Source organism: Orycteropus afer, unplaced genomic scaffold (assembly GCF_000298275.1).
Source record: "Orycteropus afer afer isolate SDZICR_OR568_19922 unplaced genomic scaffold, OryAfe1.0 scaffold00292, whole genome shotgun sequence".
Classification (NCBI taxonomy): domain Eukaryota; kingdom Metazoa; phylum Chordata; class Mammalia; order Tubulidentata; family Orycteropodidae; genus Orycteropus; species Orycteropus afer.
In genome coordinates, this window is record NW_006921879.1 from 1,729,442 (window position 1) to 1,754,866 (window position 25,425).

Here is a 25,425-nt window from a genome sequence, read left to right on the forward strand (position 1 = left end):
GTAAGAGAGAGTTCTGCCTCCAGGAGGCCTCCTTTTGAGCCCAGAAGGGTGGTCAAACTAGCCAATCACAGCATCAGAACTCTAAGCACGTGAGAGAGAGTGGGAACCTCCCAGAACATTGTATTGTGCCACGCCCAACAGAAATAACCCAGGTGGATAGCTCCTCAATTGCTCATAGAAAATCCTACCTTGGAGTTTACAAAGACTTATGGGAAGAAAAGCCACACTAAGTAATTTACTACACTGCAGGCATCCTTTGCTTTGCCAAAGTGGTCTGTTTTTTTTTTTAAATAGAAAACTACTATTATACATTCATCAATCTAGTACAGTAAATATTTCCCTTGATATATTTTTTCTCTCCCTATAATTTTTTTGTTTGTTTGCTTGAGGATTTGGTAAAAATCTGTATATGCTCTTCCCTAAATAATGCTCACATGAGCCTAAACATAACTTTCAAAAAGAGTCATGGACCTTAAATTAAGAACATCAACACAATAAGAAAAATTTTAAATTGCGTACTGAGAAACAGCTGAGTTTTGGAGGACAGTTTATCTTTCCCATCAAGTACTGCCTGTTCCTATGCTCTGTATGTATTCTCAATTTATAACGTAGACAACTATTACATTTTCACAATACTAAGTACAATAGTAAGGATCTTGGCAGGAAAATGAAGAAATGATGGTGTATGCTGTTTTTTTTTTTTTTAAATTTCCTGGGAAATTTTTTTCTGTTAGCCAGTGTGACTCAGAAAGATCGGGCATTTCACAGGCATATATTTTCTCCCTAGTTGTTACTAGCTGGAAATATTTTTAGCACTGTCTTCATTAAAACAAAATACATGATATTAGTGACACTCTTTCTGGGTCTAGGAATACTTAGAAGAACCCTTAAAGTGCATTGTTTAATCATTAAAAAAAAAATATGGATGCCTATTGAATTTTATCTGAATCAGTTAATATTTACTATGTTTTATGAATACTTTACCAAGTATAGTGTATGTGTATGTGTATGTCATACTTGGTAAAGAAGAGTGTTAGTGGAAAAAGGGGAAGATTCTCAACAAGATGGATTGACACTGTGGCTGCAAGGATTTTGAGGATGGCGCAGAACCAGGCAATGTTTTGTTCTATGGTATGTAGGGTGGCTATGAGTCGGAGCTGACTCTACAGCACCTAACAACATGTATCATATACTGATAGAATTTAAAGTTTCTAAAATTCTGATTATCTGTAATAATTGATTGGAGCAGGTGGCAAGTTACCAATAATAATTAGGGTATATTGTCATTAACAAAATGGTTAATAATGGTTTATTAAGCTATTACGTGTATCAGACACTGTGATAAGCTTTTTTGCACTAAATCTCTTTTATCCTCATAATAACCATATGAGGGTGTTACCATTATAATTCCCATTTTATAGATGAAGAAAACCATTCAAGGTCACAAAATAAGTAGCAGAGGTGGGACTTGAACTCAGGTCTCTCTGACAACACAAAAACAAACAAACACACCATTGTCGAGTCAGATCCAACTCATAGCGACCCCTCCTTGGGTTTCCGAGGCGGTATCACTATGGAAGTAGATTGCCCAACCTTCCTTCTGAGGAGTGGCTGGTAGGTTTGAACCGCCAGCCTTCTGGTTAGCATTCACATGCCTTAGGCACTACGCTACCAGAGCTCCTTCTGATAGCACAGTATCTGGATTCTTTTTAAATGATAATGCTCTGTTGTTTCATATGCCTACATTTTAATGTTCAAAAAGAAATTGTAGCATTTTATGTATTTTAGATCAGGCATTAAATCTGTTAGCCACAAATGGTGGTCCCACTCAGAATAGAAAGACTGTATTATTATTGGTCTACTTGGAAGCTCTAGTGGTGTAGTGCGTAAGGCATTTGACTGCTAACCAGAAGGCTGGCAGTTCAAACCCACCAGCCACTACTCGGAAGAAAGGTTGGGCATCTACTTCCGTAGTGACACTGCCTCGGAAACCTAAGAGGGGTTGCTGTAAGTCAGATCCAGCTCCATGGCAGTGAGTTTGGTTTGGTTTGGTTTTTGGACTCAGAAAGAAACTGTGTCTTTAGCCAGTTGGAGTAATCTTTTTCCTCCTCCCTTGCAGAAAGGCTTGGTCAGAGCAAGACTAGGAATGTGTTCTGGAACTATTGAAGAATCAGGTTGGCTTTTGGCTGTAGCTTTTATGGTTTTTCCTCCTCACTGTTATTATCTTGGCATTATTGTTATCTAAAAATCCTGTACAAATGAGAATATTTGTGGGTAACAGTATGATTTCTAAAATGGAGAAAAGGTATGAAACTATACTATGCATATATTGTAGAAGGGTGTAAGGTTTCAATGATAGATCTTTTTCAAAGGAACCTAAAATAATAGTCAAAGTATAATTGGCTGGTTGGCAGTGATTTTTTGTGGTCTAACGGTTCAGGTGTAATAATTGTTAAATAATTTACTTATTAGAATCTTCAGAGAGATTCCAAGCATTATAGCTAAGAGGTGTTATATAGGTTGGGTCTTTACTAATGGTGCTCAAAGAATTATTCATTAGAGGAATAGGCATAGTACGTTAGGCAAGATGATAAAGGCAGAAAAAAGATAAGTTACTGATGTTGGCAGCCTTGTACGTGCCATATGACCAACCGTATGAGGAATAAGAGGTTTCTTTATAAAATTAAGTAGGTCCTAAGAAATTGATAAGAAAAGTAGGATCTTAACTGAAGAGAGGTACACTGAGAATTGCCAGTACCCAGCCATGTTCTTCACTTAACAGTATGCAGTTCCTCTTCTTCCCACTGTCTAATTCTTTTCTCCTTTTTCTCCCCTACAGACATTCCATACACCAAGCTTGGGTGATGAGGAATTTGAAATTCCACCTATCTCCTTGGATTCTGATCCCTCACTGGCTGTCTCAGATGTGGTTGGCCACTTTGATGACCTGGCAGACCCTTCTTCCTCACAGGATGGCAGCTTTTCAGCCCAATATGGGGTCCAGACATTGGACATGCCTGTGGGCATGACCCATGGCTTGATGGAGCAGGGCGGGGGGCTCCTGAGTGGGGGCTTGACCATGGTAAGGGGCAAAGCATTATCAGGCTTACCCAGGCTCATAGGCTTGGTAGGAAGACAAAAAAGTAACTCTTTTCCCTGCTGTACTTGGGTATTACTTGTTTCCATTTTGGGGCTAAAGGCTAACCAACAAAGACTTAATTTTCCCTGACTAAATGAGAATTACCATTTGGGTCAATTTTACTTAAAAAAAAAATATTTAAAATTATAAACGTTTAATTTTAACCCTGAAGTGAAATAAGTGTTTTTTGGAGGCGGGGAGAAAGCATTTTCTGCTTTTTACTCAATGTGAAAACTTGTGCTCATTCAGTATACTGCCTAATTAAAGTTTTCTTTTCTTCCCTTTTATTACAGCATTAATATTCTAGGATTAAGATAGGCAGGAGTGTGATAGCTGACATTTTGAGAGATTTATTCAAAAACGGTCAGACAAATGTATTGTGAATGAATATGTGCTGTAAATCAGTGTGTTGGGCTTCCAGCACATCTCATCAGTAGCACATCTCTACCCTCTACATTTGATGCCAAACATCTCTAACATTGGCTTTATTTATGCTGCTTGCCTATGTATTGCAACTTTAAAAGCTTTTTAAATTTTGGGAGGGCTCTGAGGACAAATTTTTCTTTATGCCGACTGTGGTCACTGTCTTCGAGATTACTGAATAATTTGTTTGTTCTTAAGTTAACTTGTCCAAAATTAAGACTTTCTGATTGTTCAGTTACTTTGGAATAAGCCTCTGAGTGCAAAGAAGTGAATTTGGAATTTTTGTACTTTGCTAATAAGCTCGTTCTGTTTTATGTATAGACAAGTTATTTTATGTTTTGTAGTGTTTAAATAATGATATAATCTGGGACAGTAGGGCATCTATACACTATCCTGAATTCAGGGGGGAAAGGATGGTGTTTTTTTATATTTAGTGTTTAATTAGTCCTTCTGCTTCTCTCAGGACTTGGACCATTCTATAGGAACTCAGTATAGTGCCAACCCACCTGTCACAATTGATGTACCAATGACAGACATGACGTCTGGCTTGATGGCGCATAGCCAGTTGACAACTATTGATCAGTCAGAACTGAGTTCTCAACTTGGTTTGAGCTTAGGGGGTGGCACCATCCTGCCACCTGCTCAGTCACCTGAGGATCGTCTTTCAACCACCCCTTCACCTACTGGTTCGCTTCATGAGGATGGTGTTGAGGATTTCCGGAGGGTGAGGCATTCCCTGCCAAAGTCAATTTTGCCATGATACTCTAGGATAAGACTCTTGGTATATAGAACCTAATCACTATTCCTTATTCTTGCCCTGCCCTTTCCTCTGTTATTTCTGGGTATGGGGTCCTGCCTTTTCATAAACTTTCAGTTTATAATAATCCTCCCAATATCCATTCTTATGGGTTCTCACATACTTTATTAGTGTCTTTTAATCCTATTGCCTCTAAGCATTTCTGAAAATTTCATCCATGTGGCTAGATAGCTTTCCCACAGATAACAGTCCTTTTTTTTACATTTTTCCGGACATAGTACTTCCCTTCTTCCTTCTTGTAATTCTCTTTTTTTTTTTTCCCTCACAGCAACTTCCCTGCCAGAAGACAGTTGTGGTGGAAGCAGGGAAAAAGCAGAAGGCTCCAAAGAAGAGAAGGAAGAAAGATCCTAATGAACCTCAAAAACCAGTTTCAGCATATGCTTTATTTTTCCGTGATACACAGGCTGCTATCAAGGGACAGAATCCCAATGCCACTTTTGGGGAGGTGTCAAAAATTGTGGCCTCTATGTGGGATAGTCTTGGAGAAGAACAGAAACAGGTGAGCAATAATGAGCAACTAACAGATAGTAAATATTGTAGAAGTTTTTGATTACAGGGATAAAAACTCAAGAGGTTTTCCTGATTTTCTTACATGCCCTTATTAATGTCAGGTCTTTATCTTAGAAGTTGCAACCATGCACTGAAACCAGAAAACCCACTTAAAAAGTATTAATAGTTATAAAAACACTGAATCCTCAAAGTAACCTTTTAAAATAGCTACCATTTTCCCATTTTAACTGAAGGTGGAAACTAGGGTTCTATCAGTACACAACCTAGTAAAGGTCACATAAATTAAGTGGTAAAGCTGAGACACAAATCACGTTCTTTAATTCTAAGCTCCATGTGCCTTTCACATGTCTGTTATAATAATTCCTGATTTGTTTTTAACTGTTTAGTTTTAAATATTTAATTTTTCTAAGCCTCATTTTTCCCATCTATAGTATTAGGCAGTCACTTGGTACTGGTACACCATGTGATCCTCAGCCTATATGACCATGAGACCAGAAGAACTAGATGGTGCCCAGCTACCACTGTCAACTACTAGGAGGGGGATCTCTGTAGGAGATCCTGGATAGAATGGGAGAACAATGTGGAACAAAACTCAAAATTAAAAAAAAATGGGACCAGGTTTGCTGATGTGATAGAACCTGGGGGGAACTCCTGAGACTGTGGCCCCTAGCTACCCTTCAGGTCTGGAATTGAACCTACTCCTGTGTCTGCCAGCCAAACAAAAGACAGGCATATGAGCTGAACATTTACATTAGGTAGATATACTCCTTGGAGAGATCAATCATGGGAGAATAGATGGGTTGTGTATGCACAGGGAGACAGCTTGGGGGGCAGGACTGCATGGGAAGGAAGGACACAGGGAAGAGGTGGCTATGGTGGGGAAGTGGGAGGAGAGCTTTTGCATTGTGGGAGATTACAGTTAATGTCATGAGACAAATTGTATGTGAACTGCTGTATGCAAGATGAATTTGCTCTGTAAACTTTCACCCAAATCACAATAAAATTAAAAAAAAGTTGATTAGGGTTTCCTCACATGCCTAATATAAAGTTGAAAACTTGCAGTTAATCTCCCTTAAGAAAGTTTAATCTGGTATGGTCAGTTTTATGACATTCCAGTTAATTAGCCAAGTAACATGTCTGGTGCCTCTGTTCTACCTTTTAGTTCGATGATACAATCTGGGACAGTAGGGCATCTATACACTATCCTGAATCCTGAGGTCTTAAAAGCTTGCAAGTGGACATCCACTTTTAAAGGCACAACACTTGGTCTCTGCTTGCCTGGAACAGAGGAAAAGAGTCAGGAGTAGGAGGAAGACATGCAATGTGTGGCTAACTGTCTCTATGAATAGCTGCCTGCTTTGCCATATGATGAGAACTAGATGGTGCCCAGCTACCATTACTCAATATTTTGATCAAAGATTCCTTAGAAGAATCTGATCAAAAGGGGGAAAATACAGAGCAGAGTTCCATATTTTAATATGGAAATATTAAAAGCCATGAAAGTTGGTCACCTGAAAATAGTGTCCTGAGATCGTCTTTAAACCTTAAACCAAAAATACCCCTGAAATCTTAAAACCACACAGTAGTTTAGTTAAACCTATAAAAAAAGGTCTGCCTTCAGCATTATGCTCTTTTAAGAGCTATCTATATAGGACCAGATTGACAACAGCAACTCAAAAGATTAAATAGGAACCTTAGGGGGCAGTACATTTATGTTAATGAGGAAGAACATCTCAGAAAAGAAGGGTGAGAATGGTTGCACAAGTCAAAGAATGTAATCCGTATCATTAAATGGTACATGTAGAAACTGGTGAATTGGTGTATATTCTGCTGTGCGTATTCTCAACAATATAATAATTTTTTAAAGTTTATTCTGGGTTAAGAAAATAAATGAAATTGTGATATTGTATAAATATACAGTTGAAAAAGAAGATGGCTATCATTATCTTTCTCCTGTACTCTCAGCTTCTGTCAGACCCATATCTGAAACATAAAGCTGAATTTATTATTTACCTATGTAAGTTATATATGGCTGCTGAACAACCACCCCACATATAATGGCTTAAAACAAGAGAGTTTATTATTTCTCATGATTCTGTGAGTTGTGTCATTTGTCTGTTCTTACCCAGGCTCATTCCTGTGGTTGTAGTCAAATGATAATTCGTATGGCTGGCCAGATGCCCTTATTCCCATATCTGTCAGTTGGTGCTGCTTGTTGACTGGCATGCCTTGGTTCTCCTTTTCAAGGCTTCTCATCCTCCAACTAAGCTAGACTGGCTCCTTTAAAGTATGGCAGACTTAGAGCAGCATTTTTTTTTTTTTAATTTTTATTGTGATTTGGGTAAAAGTTTACAGAACAAATTCATTTTCCATACAGCAGTTCATACACATTTTAACTCATGACATTGACTGTTATTTCCTACAATGTAACAGCTCTCTTCCCAGTTCCTCCCCATAGTTACCTCTTCCCTGTGTCTTTCCCTCCCATGCATTCCTGACCCCCAAGTGGTCTCTCTTGTGCATGAACTGCCCTTCTGTTCTCCCATGATTGATCTCTCCAAGGAGTGTATCTACCTATGTAAATGTTTAGCCCATATGTTGGTCTTTATTTGGCTGGAACCCACAGGAGTGAGTTCAATTCCAGACCTGAAGGGCAGCTAGGGGCCATAGTCTCAAGGGTTTCACCAGGCTCTATCAGACCAGCAAACCTTTTTTTTTTTTTAAATAGTAATTTTGAGTTTTGTTCCATATTGTTCTCCTACTCTATCTAGGATCTCCTACAGAGATCCCTCTCCAAGTGGTTGATGGTGGTAGCTGGGCACCATCTAGTTCTTCTGATCTCATGGTCATATAGGCTGAGGATCACATGGTGTTCCAGTTCCTTGGACTAATTGTTTCCATGCATCTTTGGTTTTCTCCATTCTTCTTTGCTCTGGATGAGAAGAGACCCATCGTTGCATCTAGATGGCCGCTTCCAAACTTTTAAGATCCGAGTCATAGAACAACATTTTAAGAAAGCGAATCAGATGCCTCAAGCCCTCTTGAGTCTCAGTATCACTTTAGCTAGTAATGGTCACAGCAAGTGACAGTGCTAGTCTAGACTCAAAGGAAGGGGAAATAGACTTCAGTTTTTGATGGGAGGAGGGGCATGCAGAATGGGAGGAACTGTAACCATCTTTGCCTACAATTTAAGGGCGAATATGGTCCTCAAGCTGAGCAAACTGCTTATATATAGTTTTTGGATAGAGTTTTTGTTTACAGAGGTAGGTGTACAGAGGTAGGGTTGGTGTTAGAAGTATAGTTATTCTGACAAGACTCTCATTGATTGGTTGGCTGGCTTTCAGAGGAATGTTCATTGGAGTGTGCCATGGAGGCTATCCTAACTGTTAGAAGTGTATTCACTAAAAGTGATTACACTGAGGTGAATTGTCATTTGTTGATGAATAGAGAATAAAAGTCTTTTCTAGGAGTATGGAGATCTTTTTTAAAATCTGTATTCCCTGCAGGTTTATAAGCGGAAAACTGAAGCTGCCAAGAAAGAGTATCTGAAGGCTCTGGCTGCTTATAAAGACAACCAAGAGTGTCAGGTAAGAGAGTTACTGTATTTGGATACTCTAGGTGGATACTTAAACCATTAAGAAATTTTTCGGAACTGTGTTTTTCAGCAGGTATAAAAAATAAATACCCTGTAAAAAAAAAAAAACAAACAAACTCTCTGCCGTTGAGTTGGATTCAAATCATAGTAACCCTTCCTTGGGTTTCTGAGGCAGTATCACTACAAAAGTAGATTGCCCAGTCTTCCTTCTGAGGAGTGGCTGGTGGGCTCCACACTTCTGGTTAGCAGTCAGATGCCTTAGGCACTATGCTACCAGAGGTCCCAAATACCCCGTGGGACCTATTAATACTCTATTAATAAAGCTTAAAAATTTCCTAATAGTTTTCTTGTTATTTCCCATGTATAAAACCTTGCCAAACCTTTTTTCTGAGTTTATTTGTCGTTTCCATTCTTTACTTTTGCCAGGGTACCACCCACAGATGCTCCTTTTAAAAACCTGATTTCTATCTTTTCTTGAGGTGATTACAGTAAGTACATCCTGGAGTAGAGAGTAAATTTCCCAATGACTGTTTTTTTTCTTCCTGTCTTCTTTTAGGCCACTGTGGAGACAGTAGAATTGGATCCAGTGCCACCAGCACAGACTCCTTCTCCACCTCCTATGGCTACTGTTGACCCAGCATCTCCAGCACCAGCCTCAACAGAGCCCCCTGCTCTGTCCCCTTCCATTGTTGTTAACTCCACACTTTCATCGTATGTCACAAACCAAGCATCTTCCGGGGCTGGGGGCCAGCCTAATATTACCAAGTTGATTATTACCAAACAGATGTTGCCCTCTTCTATTACCATGTCTCAAGGAGGCATGGTTACTGTTATCCCAGCCACAGTGGTGACTTCCCGGGGGCTCCAGCTAGGCCAAACCAGTACAGCTACTATCCAGCCCAGTCAGCAAGCCCAGATTGTCACTCGGTCAGTGTTGCAGGCAGCGGCAGCAGCTGCTGCTTCTATGCAACTGCCTCCACCCCGACTACAGCCCCCTCCGTTACAACAGATGCCTCAGCCCCCCACTCAGCAGCAAGTGACCATTCTGCAGCAGCCTCCCCCACTCCAGGCCATGCAACAACCTCCACCTCAGAAAATTCGAATGAATTTACAACAACAACCACCTCCTCTGCAATTCAAGATAGTGCCTCGGCCTAATCTGAAAATGCAGACTACCTTAGTCCCACCAACTGTGGAAAGTAGTCCTGAGCAGCCTATGAACAGCAGCCCTGACACCCATACAGTGGAGGCAACCTCTCCTGAGACAATCTGTGAGATGATCACAGATGTAGTTCCTGAGGTGAGCTTCTGTTCTCAAATCTTTCCTCTAGACTGGAAGTAGACAGAGCAATTTTGGTTGACCCAGTAAAAGTGGGGGTTACTACTAGCATTTAATCCCTGGTGCACCAAGAGAATATTAAACTTCCTGCAGTGAACGAAGATAGTGAAACATAACAGGGCTCTTTTCTTAGACCACTGTAACTAAGCAGGGCAACACAGTAGTTTGAATAGAGAGGACACAGCCTAAGTGTAGTTTTTAGAGGTGTCTATTCAAGGACCCGATGTTTTGGTAATGTGAATCATTCCATTTATCCTAGGTCTTTACTGCTTGGCTTGGTTTTCTATGAGGGGGAAATAGTTCCCAAAAAAATATAGCTGGTCTTTACCTTGCAAAAGAGAGAAACAGATGCCTACCCTAGTTTTAACTTGCACATGACCAGCAGTCATCTTGAAATATGGGACTTTTTGAGATTTTAGCTCTAATTAATGAAGCAGTCGCTTAAAAGAAACAAGTAATACCCTACCAGGAGATAACTATGAATCTCCAAGTTCTTTCCCTTTTTCTAGCAGTATCTGGTTTTTTTTCTCTTAGCTTTTCCCATCCAGCTTCGTTCAGGTGACTCAACTTATACTCACATTCCACTTTTGATGTGATACTTTAAGGGATATAATTCAAGTGTGGAATAAAGTCAGTGGTGGGTAAGATTAAAGTGAGCACTAGTTTGTGCCCTAATAGACTTCATGTCAGTATGCTTGGCAAGTTGTATATTTGGGTTGTAGAGGGAGAGACTAAGAATTTCCCTGCTGTATGTGAGGGATTCTAACACCTGTTACTCCACTGACTGTCAGGGCAAAGTTGACTAGCTGGCTGGCTAGGCAGCTAGCAGTTTAATCCATGCTTGATACCCTCTTCCTCTCATAGGTCGAGTCTCCTTCTCAGATGGATGTTGAACTGGTGAGTGCGTCACCTGTGACGCTCTCACCCCAGCCTCGATGTGTGAGGTCAGGGTGTGAGAACCCTCCTGTCGTGAGTAAGGACTGGGACAATGAGTACTGCAGCAATGAGTGTGTGGTGAAGCACTGCAGGTGAGTTAGCAGTTTTCTTATAATGTTGTTGTTGTTATGTGCTGTTGAGTCGGACCCGACTCATAGCGACCCCTCCTTGGGTTTCCAAGGCAGTATCACTACAGAAGTAGATTGCCCCATCTTCCTTCTGAGCAGTGGCTGGTGGGTTTTAACCGCCAGCCTTCTGTTTAGCAGTCAAGTGCCTTAGGCATTATGCTACCAGAGCTCCTTTCTTGTAATGTTAAGTATTGCTAAATTAACTGTTGAGAAACATGGTAACCTTGAGCATATAATCAATGTTGCTTTATATTAGGTGGAGTAGGTTGCTCTCTTTATATGTGTATCCTAACTGAACTTTGAAAAGTTCTTCCTCCTTAAAAAGAGCTTATTATTTGCCACATAGCCAAATAAGATGTAACAGTGATTAGCGCTATGTATGTTTTTAAAAAGTACAGAGAGAATAGCACTAAGCTGTCAGTGAGTCTGAGAATTAGCTTATCTCCTTAGTGCAAATCAGACCACTTGGGGAGTTAGAGTTCGGCGAGAAATGGATAAATAGTATATTGGTAATGTTTTATAATATATGAGAGGTTGCCTGCAGATGACAAACCATGTAACACAGTAAGGTGCTGAAGATGGTAGGGATGAGGAGGATGTTTAATTCTGAAGATTTTGCTTTTCTCAAAATTTCCCCGGGATTTACCTTTATCCATGAAAAGATTGGTATTTCCTATTGCAGATCCTCTCCAGTAGATCAGGACAGGGCTCTACCTTATTGCCTCGAGTTCTGACATTTAGGCCCATTCTCTTGTATTCCTATTGGTTAATACCATCTCACTTTGATGCTGTAGAAATTATCTAGGAACCTGTTTAAGATAATAAAAAGATTGTATCTAGGTTGGAATTCTAAGTTTGTGTATCTTTTTCTCTCAGGGATGTATTCTTGGCCTGGGTTGCCTCTAGAAATTCAAACACAGTGGTATTTGTGAAGTAGTCCTTTTTGTTCTCCAAGCAAATGAAGACTTCTCTGCTGGGAATGTGTCCAAGAGCCTATTTTGAAACACGAACTGGGCTTCTGTTGGTTCCTGATGTCAACCTATGATGGCCCTTCCTGCTTCTTTCCTTTTCTTTCTCTTCAGTAGGGGCCAGGCTATGGAGCAGAGCCATTGAGTTTGCTGTAATATGAAACTGCTTTTTACTTTAAAGTACACGCAGAGATACCAGTGACAACAGCAGAAGAAAAGGTGAAAGGAATATGGACAAGCAGAAAATACAGATGGTGGGGTGGTGGTGGGTTGTTGTTTGAGAAAATTTGTTGGTATAATTATCACAGGATTTACTGAAAAGATTATTAAAATGGGAGAGTACTCAGCTTTGAGCCTAGGAAAAAATACCACTGTGTGCATCCATTTTAAAGAGAATGAAAGATTGCATTCCATTATTCAAACAGGGAACAGTTACTATCACATCTACACACTGAAAGCAAAGGTTTTAAATACACCAGGCACACTGGACTATAGGGGAATAACATCACCTAGGAGTTTTCTTATTTCTTTTTACAAAGTCTGTTTTTATAGTCTTCCTATCTGAGTTATCACATCTTATGTGTGTAAGAGGCAGAACCGTACATTCTTAAATTAATACAAGATGTTTCACCAAAATTTAAATAAGTTGTGTTCACTCATGTTTGATGAAATATCCTTTAAAGACAGGCCAGAGGTGCGGCTTCACTTGCATTATAGCCCTAGCAATGATAACCTAAGTAAAACCCAAATATTTACCTTGAGAAATGCTATCCAGATAAACCTCTTCTTAATTACCATCTTTATAGTGATAAATGCTATTCACTTTGATTCCATACATTCCTATTTTATAATTCACATTTTGATTCTTGACATGCATTCACTTAATTTGAACCCTGAAAAGAGCCCAAGGTTGAGGTTGGTAATATTCCCATTTAACATGTGAGAAGTCATACTGAGAGATGAATTGTAAAAGATCGCACACTATTAAGTCACAGAGCCAGGATTTGACTCTGAAACTCCCACTACAGTTTTTTATTTAAATAAGGAGGAAAGAACTCTCATCCAGTAATACCAGGCTTGAGGTGCAGCCTGCAGAGCCATGGCTATAGGTTCTTTGCTTATCTCTGAGGAGTGCTTCTATAAATTCTTGGGTTTAGATATGATACCATCTGGATACCTTTGCTTGAACCGGGCAACTACATCTGGATCTAGTAAGTGGATCCCATCTAGTTGGTTCCCAAGGGTGATCCTGAAGCAAAAGAAGGAAAGGGAAACAAATCCTAGAATTAAAGGGCTTAATATTGTCAGATGCATCTCTTTTATTAAGACTGCCCTTCATCTTGTCAGATATGCCATTCTTTTAAAAAGACTCTAACATTAGGGTAGTATATGATGGCATGACTGATTAGGAATTAGGCAGAGTCTGGAGTTAAAACAGACTGGATCTGTATAACCTAGGGTTAATAATGGATGGTTAGCAAGGTCTACTTCACAGTTTCTTTTGATAGTGAGTATTATTTGGGCAAGTAAAATGCTGGTAGCACATCTTTTAAAACTCTGTTAAAAGGGTCAGACCCCCAACCAAACCAAACTCACTATCAGAGTCAATTTTGACTCATAATGACCCCATAGGACAGACTAGAACTGCCCCATAGAGTTCCCAAGGCTGTAAATCTTCACAAAAGTAGGCTGCCACATCCTTCTCCCATGGAGCAGTTGGTGGATCTGAACCACCAAACTGTTGGCTGGTAGCTGAGGGCTTTAACCACCACACCATCAGGGCTCCAAAAGGGTCAAGCATGTTGACAAATCAAGTAGATTCTTGGTAACCACCAGGGGGCAAATTAGTGTATCATCTAATACATCCCACAGAATGACTGAGGACTTGGATTGCAAGAGATTGGTGACCTTAGGGGGTTCAGGTCCTACAACCTTCTGGGTTTCCAGTGAATAGTAGAAAACTATGGACAGTTTAAATACAAGTTTACATGGTTCAGAAATCCTCTGAAGCCTATCTATAGACTAGTGGAATGTGAGGTAATAGCTCTACTAATTAGGCCTAACCTATTCTCTGGTCACCTTACCAGTTGGGCTGTACGTTGTGTGGTCGTCCAAATAACTCAATCTTGCGAGTGCCAGGTGACAGTCTCTCGATCATGCCATAAATTTCATCTGGCTTATGACTGGTGGAACGAACCTAGAAAATAAAGGCTCTAGCCACTTTTAAATTACCCAAGATTACAATTCTAACCCTAATCCATTATGTTTATGATTCAAATGAGAGATCTCAGTATAAAGAATACACATGACTTGGATGACTGGTAATAATAAAATGTGGATTCTTTGAGTGCCTGGGGAAACACATACCTCAGCCACAATCACATCACAATCCAGACCCTGGTTGAAGCCTTGGGGATTTCCTTTGACACCAACCTGCTCATCACAGAGAACAGATTACCTTATGAAACCCCAGTTTTTAAATTTTTCTTCAATAAGAAACAATTCCTCTTTATGGTCTACTTAATGAGTTGGGCCCTGCTGTGGCTCACCAAGCAATGTTCCTTCCCATGGTTCAACCAGTGTCCTGTCCGGCCTGTCCGAATGATGCGTTGCAGTTGATTTGTCTTCACCCAGATAATTTCATCTACCCGTTCATAACTGTGGGACACAAAACAAAGAACTAGAGCTTTAACTGGCTTTGACAGTTTAGGGGTAGTACCATCTACAAAGGCAAGGAATCACAGGGAGCAACATTCTGGGAGAAGGGAACAGATTCAATAACTACAGCAGTAGGTATTTCTTTAAAAAAAAAAGCCAACAAAATTATTTTTTCTTACCCCCAGAGGTTTAGACATTCTCTGCCCAACTCCATGGCCCTGGAAGGAAATAAGGGTTAATAGTCACTTCCATACCCATTATTTTTAATCCCTCTAAAATATTTGATAAATGTAAATATGAAGATACTTTTTTTTTTCCAGTAAACATTCAATGAATTTTTACCTACAAGATACCATTAGAGAAACAGGGTAGATCTAAGAATTAAAAAGTTTAAATAGTACCTATTCTCAATGACCTTACCTTTCCCAAGGAAAAAATGTAGAGGTAAATATAATTCAAGGCATCATTTATGTTATAAATAGATGTTAGGTCTCAGTAGAGGGGGGAAAAAAAACTGAATCACTCATACATTCAATAGCAAGGCTAGGAAAACCCAGGATTTTATCTGCCACCCAGTCACTCTGTACTATCTACCACACCTACACATCTTTGAACTGCATTACCTGCCTGTGACCCAAAGGAAGAGAAAGCCATCATCTTGCAATACTGGTATGTTGAGCCTGCGCATCTCATCATCTGTCAGGGTCCCATAGGGCAGCTCCATGTGAATATCCCAGGGTGGGTCAGCCATCACAACTGCAAACTTGCCCAAGATACTGACATCCAGGTAGCGGATATCACAACAGATCCACTGCAAGAGGTGGTATTTGGTCATCTTCATGCTCAGATTCATAGCCCGAGACCCTTATTTCTATTTATTTTCCTACTCCTTTATAAACAGATCTATCTATCCCACTCCATTCCCAATCAGCAAGACATTGCTGGACTATGCCCTGCTTTCTTACACATACACGAGCTCTGGTAGTGCTGTGATTAAAGTACTGGGCTGCTAATCAAAAGGTTGGCCATTCGAACTCACCAGCTGCTCTGTGAAAGAAAAATGAGGAAGTCTTGTTTCCATATGATTTACAGTCTTGGGAACCCTCTGTGGTGGTTCTACTCTGTCCTATAGGGTTGTTATGATTCAGAATTGACTCAATGGCAGTGTTTTTTGGTTCTTACACACATGGTTGCCCTACATGGACATAAGTCCATAAGGTGAAGTGAGTTTTCTGAGCAGACAGGTACCTGAGGTGGGAAGAGACGATCTGCATTGGAGTCACCTCCAACACTCTGTGTAAGAGCAAGCTCTTGGCTTGGTGTATGGTCTTTGCTGCCAGGAGCCTCAGAATCCATGCAGGCATCAATTTCATAGTGAACATACTTGCAGGTATCCATGTGGAAACATGTGTTAAGGAAAGAGCAGTCACCTAAAGACTCATCAGTGTGTTTATTGATGATTCGCCTGGGGAAATAAAAAGCAAGAGTCAGAAGCAAAATAGTGTTCTAGAGTTTGATCATACAGTTCAAGTTCCAAATTTTTAAAAAAATTTTCCTATCCTCCTTCCCCCTTTTTCTCTATTAGAGCTTCCTCCAAGAGTTTTACAAGAAGGGAGCAGGTTAACTAACATTAAAGACAATCATTAATTCCTCTCTGGGCAAAGACTTGCTTCCTTATGTTAAGACAGAAAAGAAAACAGTACTAGGAAGGAATGATTTGCTGGTTAGAGCAAACTACTGTGACCTAAGAGCTTAGGGTCTTATTTCCCCTAAGACTACACTTCTTCCAGAGATCTTTAACTTTCACTGGGGCTCAGAGACAGTGATGCTTTGCAAGTAGAAGGGACATTCTGGTGGGACACTTAAAAAATCTCACACCTATCTGGGAGAGGCAGCCTATATTCTCTCCCACAGGACACCACTTCTGAAAGTAAATCTTCAAGTCTGGAGGGCTTAGACAAACCAAAATATAAATAATGGGATTAAAGAACCCCTAAAGACTCTGGAAAGAGTGTGCTGAAAAGGCATGACTGCTTCTAGAGGCCCAATCCCACCTCTTTCCCTCCCAAGCGACCTGAAGTGCAGCTTGCGACAAGGCCGGTCAGCATCACTGGCTTTCATGCACTCCTCCTTGGTTCCATAGTCACAGAACTCTTGCACCTGGGCCCGACCTCGAGAGCGAAACTTTTCAACAATGGACTGTTCCTTGGCTGTTGTTGTATTTAATAGCTCTAGGATCTCCTGACTGACCTGTAAAAGCAGCAGCCTTGGACTTAAAAATGTTTGTAGATCAAACTAGTTCTTAAAACCACCTCTGCACACTGTACTTGACATAAATGTTCTGTAAGGAGTAAATGAACTAACTTAATACAGAAAAAATGGAGCCGTAGAGAGAACGATTCTGTCAGGTGTTCAGCCCCTCCTCACATACGAGATAGACTTAAAATATAAGAGGCCTGGTTCCTACTGCTAATCATTAATTTCCCCTTCCCAGGAAACATTCCTTCCCATAAAAATCACTTATACTTATTGGGTACTGAACCTAGGTGCTAAACATTTTACTGTTTTAACTGAGTCTGCAAGAATTCTATAAGGAAGGGTACTCGGGTTATCCTCATTTTAGAAATGAGAAGACTAAGACTCAAGAGAAGTTAATCAAATTCAAGCTAGAAGTAGCAGATGGATAAGATCTCATGTTGGTCCAATATCTATACTCAGAATCACTTTATTGCCAAATCACTGTTAAATCATCAATTTCCATAATTATTGGTCCATGATTATCTTCCTGTATTCATCTTTCTAGATTTCTGTTTTGGCTTCCTCTTACCTTGATCCAAGGTTTCTTCTGAACAAATTCAATGGCAAAGATTCTCTAAGCCTGTGTTTCTCAATTTTGGCATTACTGACATTTTGGGCCAGATAACTTTGTGTGTGTGTGTTGGGGGGTGTGTGCCTGTCTTGTGCATTGTAGGGTGTTTAGCAGCATCCCTAGGCTCTATCTACTAGATGCCAGAAGCCATGCCCTGAGTTTTGATAACCAAACATCTTTCTAGACATTGACAAATGTCCCTGGGAGGCAAATTCATCCTATCTACTGCTTTAAATCTTCAATTCTAAGAACTACTCTTTGACCTAGGGGTAAATTCCTCTTGAAGCTATAATTCAGGGCATATATATGAAAGATTTCCACTCTGACACCTACCTTCTTGCTCTGTTGTTCTTTAGTAGACTGTTGGTTCAGAAGGCTTTCTATCTCCAGATCAACATCTGAGGCAGCATGTTTCCTTGATTTCTTGGCTGGTTCCTTGACTGGTTCTGATGCTGAAGAGGCCAGACTAGAGGCCAATGAGCTGGCAAAGGCAGTTATTGTAGTCGAGTCCTGTTCTACACGCCGCTTCTGTCCTGAGATGGTCCCTGCCACCTCCCCAGAGCCCTTCTTTTCTGCCACAGCACCCATCATGGCAGAGAGCTTGGAATGATCAGCATAGGTCACAAGAGTGGGATGTGCATCATCTTGGAGGAGGCCTCGCTTTACCTCAATCAACTCCTGAGCTGCAAACTTCTGTAGGAGGCTTTCCACCCCATCTTGAGTGGCAGGGGCATCTGGCTGGAGAAGGAGGGGATGGCAATAAGACAACAACTATGAACTGAAGAAGTGGTAGACTCCAACCCTGTGTACAAGGTCATTACCGTGGAGATGGCAAGACGGATGGACACAGCATCAGTGGGTAATGTTAGGGCCAGGTCAGAAAGGTGGTGTAGCAACTTCTTCTCTAACTCAGGGTCTGTAGCTAGTTCCGGAACTGCTGATGCTGTGCTGGGCTTAGGGCCACCAGAGGTGGGTACAGTAGGCACTGGGCTGTCACTACGGAAGGTTGGGGACAGTGCTGTGTCTGGATTCCGTAGATCTAGAAGTGAATAGGACCAGAAAAAATGAAAAAGGCAACCAATCCCAGTCTACACATTCCTCTGGACTCAGATTTTCCAGTATTCTCAGTACATAGTTTCATGCAAGAAATTCTGACCAACTTTAGCTTTAGATTACTTTTCCTCAATCATACGCAAGCATTCACTGCCCTACCAAGATAATCCTGGATATTCTAGGAACTGCCCATTCTTTCTCTATAGGGTAAAAGATGCTTTCCTAATTCCTTGTCTTTGCTGTGCTTCAAAAGAAATAAATCAGCAACGTGGTAGATTTAAATGTCCCTAGTGCCTCCCTTCAGGAGCTCTGGTGGCATAGTGCCTCAGACATTTGACTGCTAACCAGAAAGCTGGTGGTTCAAACCCACCAGCCACTCCTCAGAAGGAAGACTGTACAATCTAATTCCACAGTGATACCACCTTGGAAACCCAAGGAGGGGTCACTATGAATCAGATCCAACTCGATGGCAGTGAGTTTGGTTTGGTTTATTACCTCCCTTCAGTTACTCTAAATGACAATTGATATAATCAATCTGCATTTGCATAAAAACCACATCTATTTTCAACAACCTAAGCTGGGATCAGATGATCTTTTCTATGTATGAAGTTCAAATTTTAATGATTTAAGACTACTTGAATCATTAAATCATTCAGGGCACATGCAAAATGACTGCTGGGGGAGGCCAAACAGTATGACCTTAAACACTCATAAAAATCCTGTAATACTTTGTTAAAGCCCCATCACAAAATGATGTTTCCTGGCTGTGTATTTTCATCATCTACTCTACTGCTGCAGAAGCTGGGTAGCCATAATAACCTTAGTAAGATTTCAAGAAACTCAATTTAAGATAACACCTTTGGGAAAGCCTAATATCTGTGAGAACTTAGTTAAAATATAGATGAAATATTAAGATAAATTCTCAGGGCCTGAAATTCTGTTAAACTAAACATTCTATGTAGTAGCCCATTATTTTACATTTAGAAATATTTTGATTGCTTAGAAATTTCTACTCTAATGGCACTGAATTTAGTAAAATTTGACTCAGAAAAAACATTGATTTTGCTTCCATCAACTGAAAATGTGCTTTTTAAGTCATTTAAATAACCTACTGGTACTATCAAGAAGGAAATTACATGAGCAATTCTTTTTATATAGTTTCACTTCTTCCAAATAATAACCAAATTTAAATATTCTTTTAGTAATTAATTAATGCTTAATTAACATAAGCAAAGTCTATTTAAAACAAAACTAAACACCACCGTAACATTCACTTTCAATCCCCAAAACTGGCTAAACCTGAAAAACCAAACTGACTGCTGTTGAGTTGATTCAACTCACAGCGACCCCTCTTTGGTTTCTGAGGTGGTATCTCTATAGAATTAGATTGCCCAGTTGTCCTTCTGAAGAGTGATTGGTGGATCTGAACCCCTAGCCTTCTGGTTAGCAGTCAAATGCCTCAGGCACTACACCTCCAGAGTTCCAGTGTTGGGTTTAGCAAGGTAATAAGTAACACTTGAGTTTATTCTTTGGTTAAGTTCTCCATTGAAGATAACCATTAGGTGCTGAAGAAGACATAGAAGTATGGTCTACTAATATGCTGACTCCTAAAATATGTCAACATTTATATGCATATCTTAAATCTCACTGTGAAATGTATTGAGGCAGTTTACATATTTACCTTGTACTAAAGCCATGAGCTCTGGTAGCATAGTGCCTAAGGCACTTGACTGCTAACCAGAAGGCTGGCGGTTCAAACCCACCAGCCACTCCTCGGAAGGAAGGTTGGTCAATCCTACTTCCGTAGTGATACTGCCTCGTAGTGATACTGCCTCGGAAACCCAAGGAGGGGTCACTATGAGTCGGGGCCGACTCAACGGCAAACAACAACAACAACAACAAAGCCATTACCATCCAGTAGAACTGCCCCATAGGGTTTCCAAGGCTGTAAATCTTTATGGAAGCGGACTGCTTCATCTTTCTCCCTGGCAGTGGCTGGGGAGTTTGAACCACTGTCCTTTCAGTTATCAGCAGAGTGCTTTAACCAGTGCACCACCAGGGCTCCTTTTTACTATGTGGCAAGCTTGGCCAAATCTATTTTGTTTCTTTTATTATTTTAAAAAATTTAAACATAAGGTTTATTCAGAGCCACTATTCTATATGCATATATAAAAAAGAGAATCCCATTTCCTTCAAGTTGATTCCTATGCATAGCGACCCTACAGGGCAGAGCAGAACTGCCCCATTGGGTTTCTTTTTTAAAAAACTTTTATTCTTTAAATCTATTTTGTTTCAATCAAAATGAAATCAAATTTTATTGAAAGTATCAATCCACATTTCAAAAAGTTTAACTTTAAAAAAAGTGAGTTGATTCTGACTCACAGCAGCCCCACGTGACAGGGAGAACTATAACCACCACCAGACTTTTCCCTACAGAGGGGCTGCGTGGCTTCAAACCACCCATCTTTCTTTTAGCAGTTTATCAGGCAAACACTTAATTACACCAAATGCCAAGCAAACAAAGCTTTCTGAAAGATTCTTTGCTCATAGTACTTTGCGTTCATTAATGACATGGATGTATTTTAGTTCATTTTATATTCTTGTCTTTAACATTGAGCTCAGCAGTAAATAATTATCAGATTTCAGGAATGCTGTAAAGAGTAAGATGTGGTGGGAAATTTTTTATTTCCTGTGAGCAAAGAACTGAATATTCTTTTTTGTTTTTTCAACCAAGCCTTTGTTGACATCTTACAAAACACTATGATCAATACACTACAGTGGATTTCACAGTGTCTTCCTAAGAATCATAAAGTTCAAAGAAATATATTATTTGGAATATTCAAAATAACTGAAGAAAGGGTCTTAGGCTAGTTTAATTTGGATGTGTTTCATCTCTACCTGTTTCCACGGTACTAAATTATAACAAAGCACTAAGTTAAAAAAAAATGTTTAATTACAATCTCAAAAATATTTTTATATATTATTAGGTGGATATGCATGTCAACATACCTAAGTGTGCATGTCAAACGCCTAAGGCATTTGGCTGCTAACTAAAAGGTTGGCAGTTCAAACCCACCAGCCACTCCGTGGAAGGAAGATGGGGCAATCTACTTCCATAAAGATTTACTGCCTTGGAAACCTAATGGGGTTGCTATGAGTCGGAATCACCTTGATACAGTGGGTTTTGTTTTTGGTGCATGTCAACAGATAATTACATTCAAAGGAGAATATTTACCTTCAAGGAAGAATACAGGTTTGTTGTCAACATTATTAAACATATGCATCTGGAAAAAAAGCTCTAACATTTTATCATTCTTAAAATGGCTTACTATCCAGAAAATGATCAAGAACCACTAGGCTCCAATTCCCTCAGAAAGCATTTATTCATTTATTAATTCAACACATTTACTGAGTGCTTCTACTATGTTGGCAACTATGTTGACACTGCTTCTAATCTAATGGTCTTCTAATCACTCTGCTTCAGAGGTTGCATACGATACAAAAACTGGCTAATTCCAAAGTGTGATTAATATTATGGAAAAGTTAAATGAAACTCAAATGACCAAGAGTAATTAGAACCATCCATCTAAAGAGTGTGAATTTAGAAATGGACAAATACAAAGAAATGTGGTGAGGAATAATTATAACCAAAAGCTACAGACAGAAGGTGGCTTGTCACAAAAGTAACAGAAAGATAAAGGTGAACACAAAGAGTAAATGACGGAGTGTAGTGCATTGATATCATGTGTTTTTTTTTTTTTATTTAAGATTACTTTGTTGAAGCAATGACAGCTTGGATCCTCATGTCCTGTTTTCCAACTGCCATTGCAAAAAATAAAAACAAATTATTCCATACTAAAATTAAATAAATATTCCTAGAATATACTTACTCAAGGCTGTCACATTCTAATATGCTACAGAAGAAGCTAAAGGGATTAGAAAAAAGTGATGGGTTCTCCATTTGGATACTAAAGGGAGATGACAGAACAAGATTACATTACTTCTAACTAAAATACATACATTGACAATGGATAACCCACAAAGTGTCCAGTGTAATTACTGGTAAATTTCTAGTTATAACAGAATGAAACCATTAGCCCTTTTTCTTTTCTGCTGATTCAGTTATGTTAAGCTAGTGGGAAGCTTCAAGTCCAGCTGAAGAAACTGCAAAGACATTTCCCTTCCTTAAACAAACAAGCAAGCAAACACACACACATATACACACAGAACTGACTGATGGAAACATGAAGTAGGAGCCCCAGGTATAGGCTGTAAGAATGGAATGACTTCCATTACAGGTAGATATCTAGTGCTGCTATAACAGAAATACCACAAGTAGGTAGGTTTAACAAACAGAAATTTAGTTGCTCAGTTTAGGAGACTAGAAGTTTGTTATCAGGGCAAGCTCTAGGGGAAGGCTTTCTTTCTGTCGGCTCTGGTGGAAGGTCCTTGTCTCTTCAGCATCTATTCCTTGGCTCCTTGCTGATCATCATGAGCAAAGCATCTATCTTCCCCATCTCTGCTTATCTGGCCCTTTGCTTAATTTGCTCCTTTTAATTTGTATCTCAAAGAGACTGATTCAAGACAGGCTCTATACTGTTTCATTAACATAATAAAGAAAATCTTATTCCCAAATGGGATTATAACCACAAGTATAGTGTTTTTTGGGGACACAAACTGTAACAGAAACAACAATGGAAGTTTAACTAAGCTAGTATTTTATTAGAATCTTTATTGTAAGGTTTCTCGTAACAAAGTTACATATATTTTGAGAAGGCTTATTCTAAAAATACAGTATTTTTTTTGTTTTTTTAATGCATGCTTTTGAAGAAATCAAGGTTTTTCAGGAACACATATATATGTAGCAGAAATGTCTCTAATAGTATCCTTGATGAAGGCTAATTTTGAAGAAATCGATGGGATAATTAAGTTCATTAAAAGAGTCTATGGAAATTAAGAAGCAATTGACTTCCTTTGCCATGAGACCAGAAGAACTGGATGGTACCTGGCTACCATTACAAACATTTTGATCAATGATTCTATGGAAGAATACTGATCAAAATAGGGAAAATGTGGACTAAAATTTCACATTCTCATAGATTCCAGACTTTCTGAAGCCATGGAGTCTGGATAAACCCCTGAAATTACTGCTCTCAGATAATCTTTAAACCTTAAACCAAAATATTCCCTGATGTCCTCTTAAAACCAAACAATACTCAACCAAACTCACTGCCATCAAGTCGGTGCCAACTCATAGCAACCTCTCCTTGGTTTCCGAGGCGGTATCTCTACGGAAGTAGATTGCCCAGTCTTCCTTCTGAGGACAGGATGGTGAGTTTGGACAGCCAACCCTCTGGTTAGCAAATGCCTTCACCACTACACCACTATACCTCCTTAACTAGTAAAGAATGTCTGCCTTAAGCACTGTGCTTTTTTTAAGATCTATCTTTATGGGATCAAACTGCCAACATCAACTTGAAAGATGAGATAGGAAACTTAGGGGGCAGTTAGTTTATATTAATGGGGGAGGAACAACTCAGAAAAGAAGGGTGAGAATGGTTGCACAACTTGAAGAATGTAATCAATGTCACTGAATTGTACATGCAGAAAATGTTGAATTGGTATATGTTCTGCTCTGTATATTCTCAACAATATTATTTAAAAAAAAAAAAAGAGGGGAAAAAAAGACACAAAGGAGAAGGTGATGTGGAGAAGGTGATGTGAAGACTGAAAAAGAGATTGGAGTTACGCAGCCACATGCCAAAAAGTCTAAGAATGCCAACAGCCACCAGAAGCTGGAAGAGGCAGGGATGATCTTCCCCCAGAGCCTCCAGAGGGAGCGTGGACCTGCTAATACCTTCATTTCAGACCTCTGGTCTTCAGAACTGTGAAAGAATAAATTGCTTCTTTAAAAAAAAAAGAAAAGCAACTGAGTCATCTGCCTATAATAAAGATGGAATTAAGAGTCATGTTTCTATTTAAAATTGAAGTACATAAAACTTCAACACTGAGTTTCTGTTAAGGATGATGGGAAAACGCAAGAATGATAATGGTGAACAACATGATGAACATTAGTATTACTGAACTACACATGAGAAGACTGCTGAAATGGAAAATGCTTTTTACCTATATATTTACCACACACAAAAAAAATTGAGAAACAGGATATGAAAGAATAAGGAAAAAAGAGAAAACTGGTCCTACAATGAGGAGTCAAAGGAGTTGAAGTTTATAGATCAGGGAAAAAATTCTTGCTTTTGAATAATTCTGTATCTACTCTCATACTTGACTACTATTTATTCCCTGACCATAAGACTTGCACTCCTGCCCCTTCTCACTCTTTCTTACCTTCTCTTTATCTAAGTCCTACATAGCCTTCAAAGCTAGAAATGCACGTGCCAACTACCCCATGATGTCCTTCACTGACTAAAGCAGTTCCTATTATTTCTTCCTTCACTGTACCGATTGTGGACTCATTCATTCATTTGGTGCATTATATGTATCATATTGTGTTTCTGACTTTTAATAAACACCTAACCTTTATCCCCAATTAAATTTTAAACTCCTCAAAGACAAGAACAATGTCTTAACTTATTTTTATCTAACTAGATTCTTGCATACTATAGATACTCACTTGATGTTACTAATTATGGTGTGAGAATTCTGCCAGAGCATCTTCTAGTTCCAAGGGCCAGAGTATGAATGCACGGACCTAATATGCATCAAGGCAAGATTTAGACAGACTCCAGCAGACTAATAAACACTGGAACAAACCACCAGAGATGGTGTGGATTAATTACCCTAGTACATCTTTATAATTGATTTACTGTAAATAGTACAGTGCTTGTGCAGGGGTGGGGAACAGGGTTGTTGTTGTTGTTGTTATTTGCCATCGAGAGTCGGCCCCGACTCATAGCGACCCCTCCTTGGGTTTCCGAGGCAGTATCACTACGGAAGTAGGATTGCCCAACCTTCCTTCCGAGGAGTGGC

The 25,425-nt window shown here is 39.6% G+C and overlaps 2 protein-coding genes across 2 annotated transcripts in view; one reads left to right on the top strand and one right to left on the bottom strand.

Annotated features, from left to right (window-relative positions):
* TOX4 (TOX high mobility group box family member 4) overlaps nucleotides 1-11,824 on the top strand; it is a 51,493-nt gene extending 39,669 nt beyond the window's left edge. The window contains exons 3-9 of the mRNA XM_042782352.1: nucleotides 2,840-3,082; nucleotides 4,026-4,286; nucleotides 4,648-4,878; nucleotides 8,396-8,476; nucleotides 9,041-9,784; nucleotides 10,688-10,851; nucleotides 11,764-11,824. Coding sequence (XP_042638286.1) covers nucleotides 2,840-3,082; nucleotides 4,026-4,286; nucleotides 4,648-4,878; nucleotides 8,396-8,476; nucleotides 9,041-9,784; nucleotides 10,688-10,851; nucleotides 11,764-11,824 — 1,785 coding nt within the window. The remainder of the gene's footprint in view (nucleotides 1-2,839; nucleotides 3,083-4,025; nucleotides 4,287-4,647; nucleotides 4,879-8,395; nucleotides 8,477-9,040; nucleotides 9,785-10,687; nucleotides 10,852-11,763) is intronic.
* A 1,168-nt stretch (nucleotides 11,825-12,992) lies between these two features.
* Nucleotides 12,993-25,425, bottom strand: part of METTL3 (methyltransferase 3, N6-adenosine-methyltransferase complex catalytic subunit) — a 13,663-nt gene continuing 1,230 nt past the window's right edge. Inside the window, exons 2-11 of the mRNA XM_007951153.2 lie at nucleotides 18,204-18,421; nucleotides 17,716-18,120; nucleotides 16,588-16,763; nucleotides 15,762-15,978; nucleotides 15,137-15,324; nucleotides 14,693-14,731; nucleotides 14,405-14,513; nucleotides 14,223-14,288; nucleotides 13,940-14,052; nucleotides 12,993-13,104 (exon numbers count right to left, since the gene is read on the bottom strand). Of these exons, the coding sequence (XP_007949344.1) occupies nucleotides 12,993-13,104; nucleotides 13,940-14,052; nucleotides 14,223-14,288; nucleotides 14,405-14,513; nucleotides 14,693-14,731; nucleotides 15,137-15,324; nucleotides 15,762-15,978; nucleotides 16,588-16,763; nucleotides 17,716-18,120; nucleotides 18,204-18,421 (1,643 nt within the window). The remainder of the gene's footprint in view (nucleotides 13,105-13,939; nucleotides 14,053-14,222; nucleotides 14,289-14,404; nucleotides 14,514-14,692; nucleotides 14,732-15,136; nucleotides 15,325-15,761; nucleotides 15,979-16,587; nucleotides 16,764-17,715; nucleotides 18,121-18,203; nucleotides 18,422-25,425) is intronic.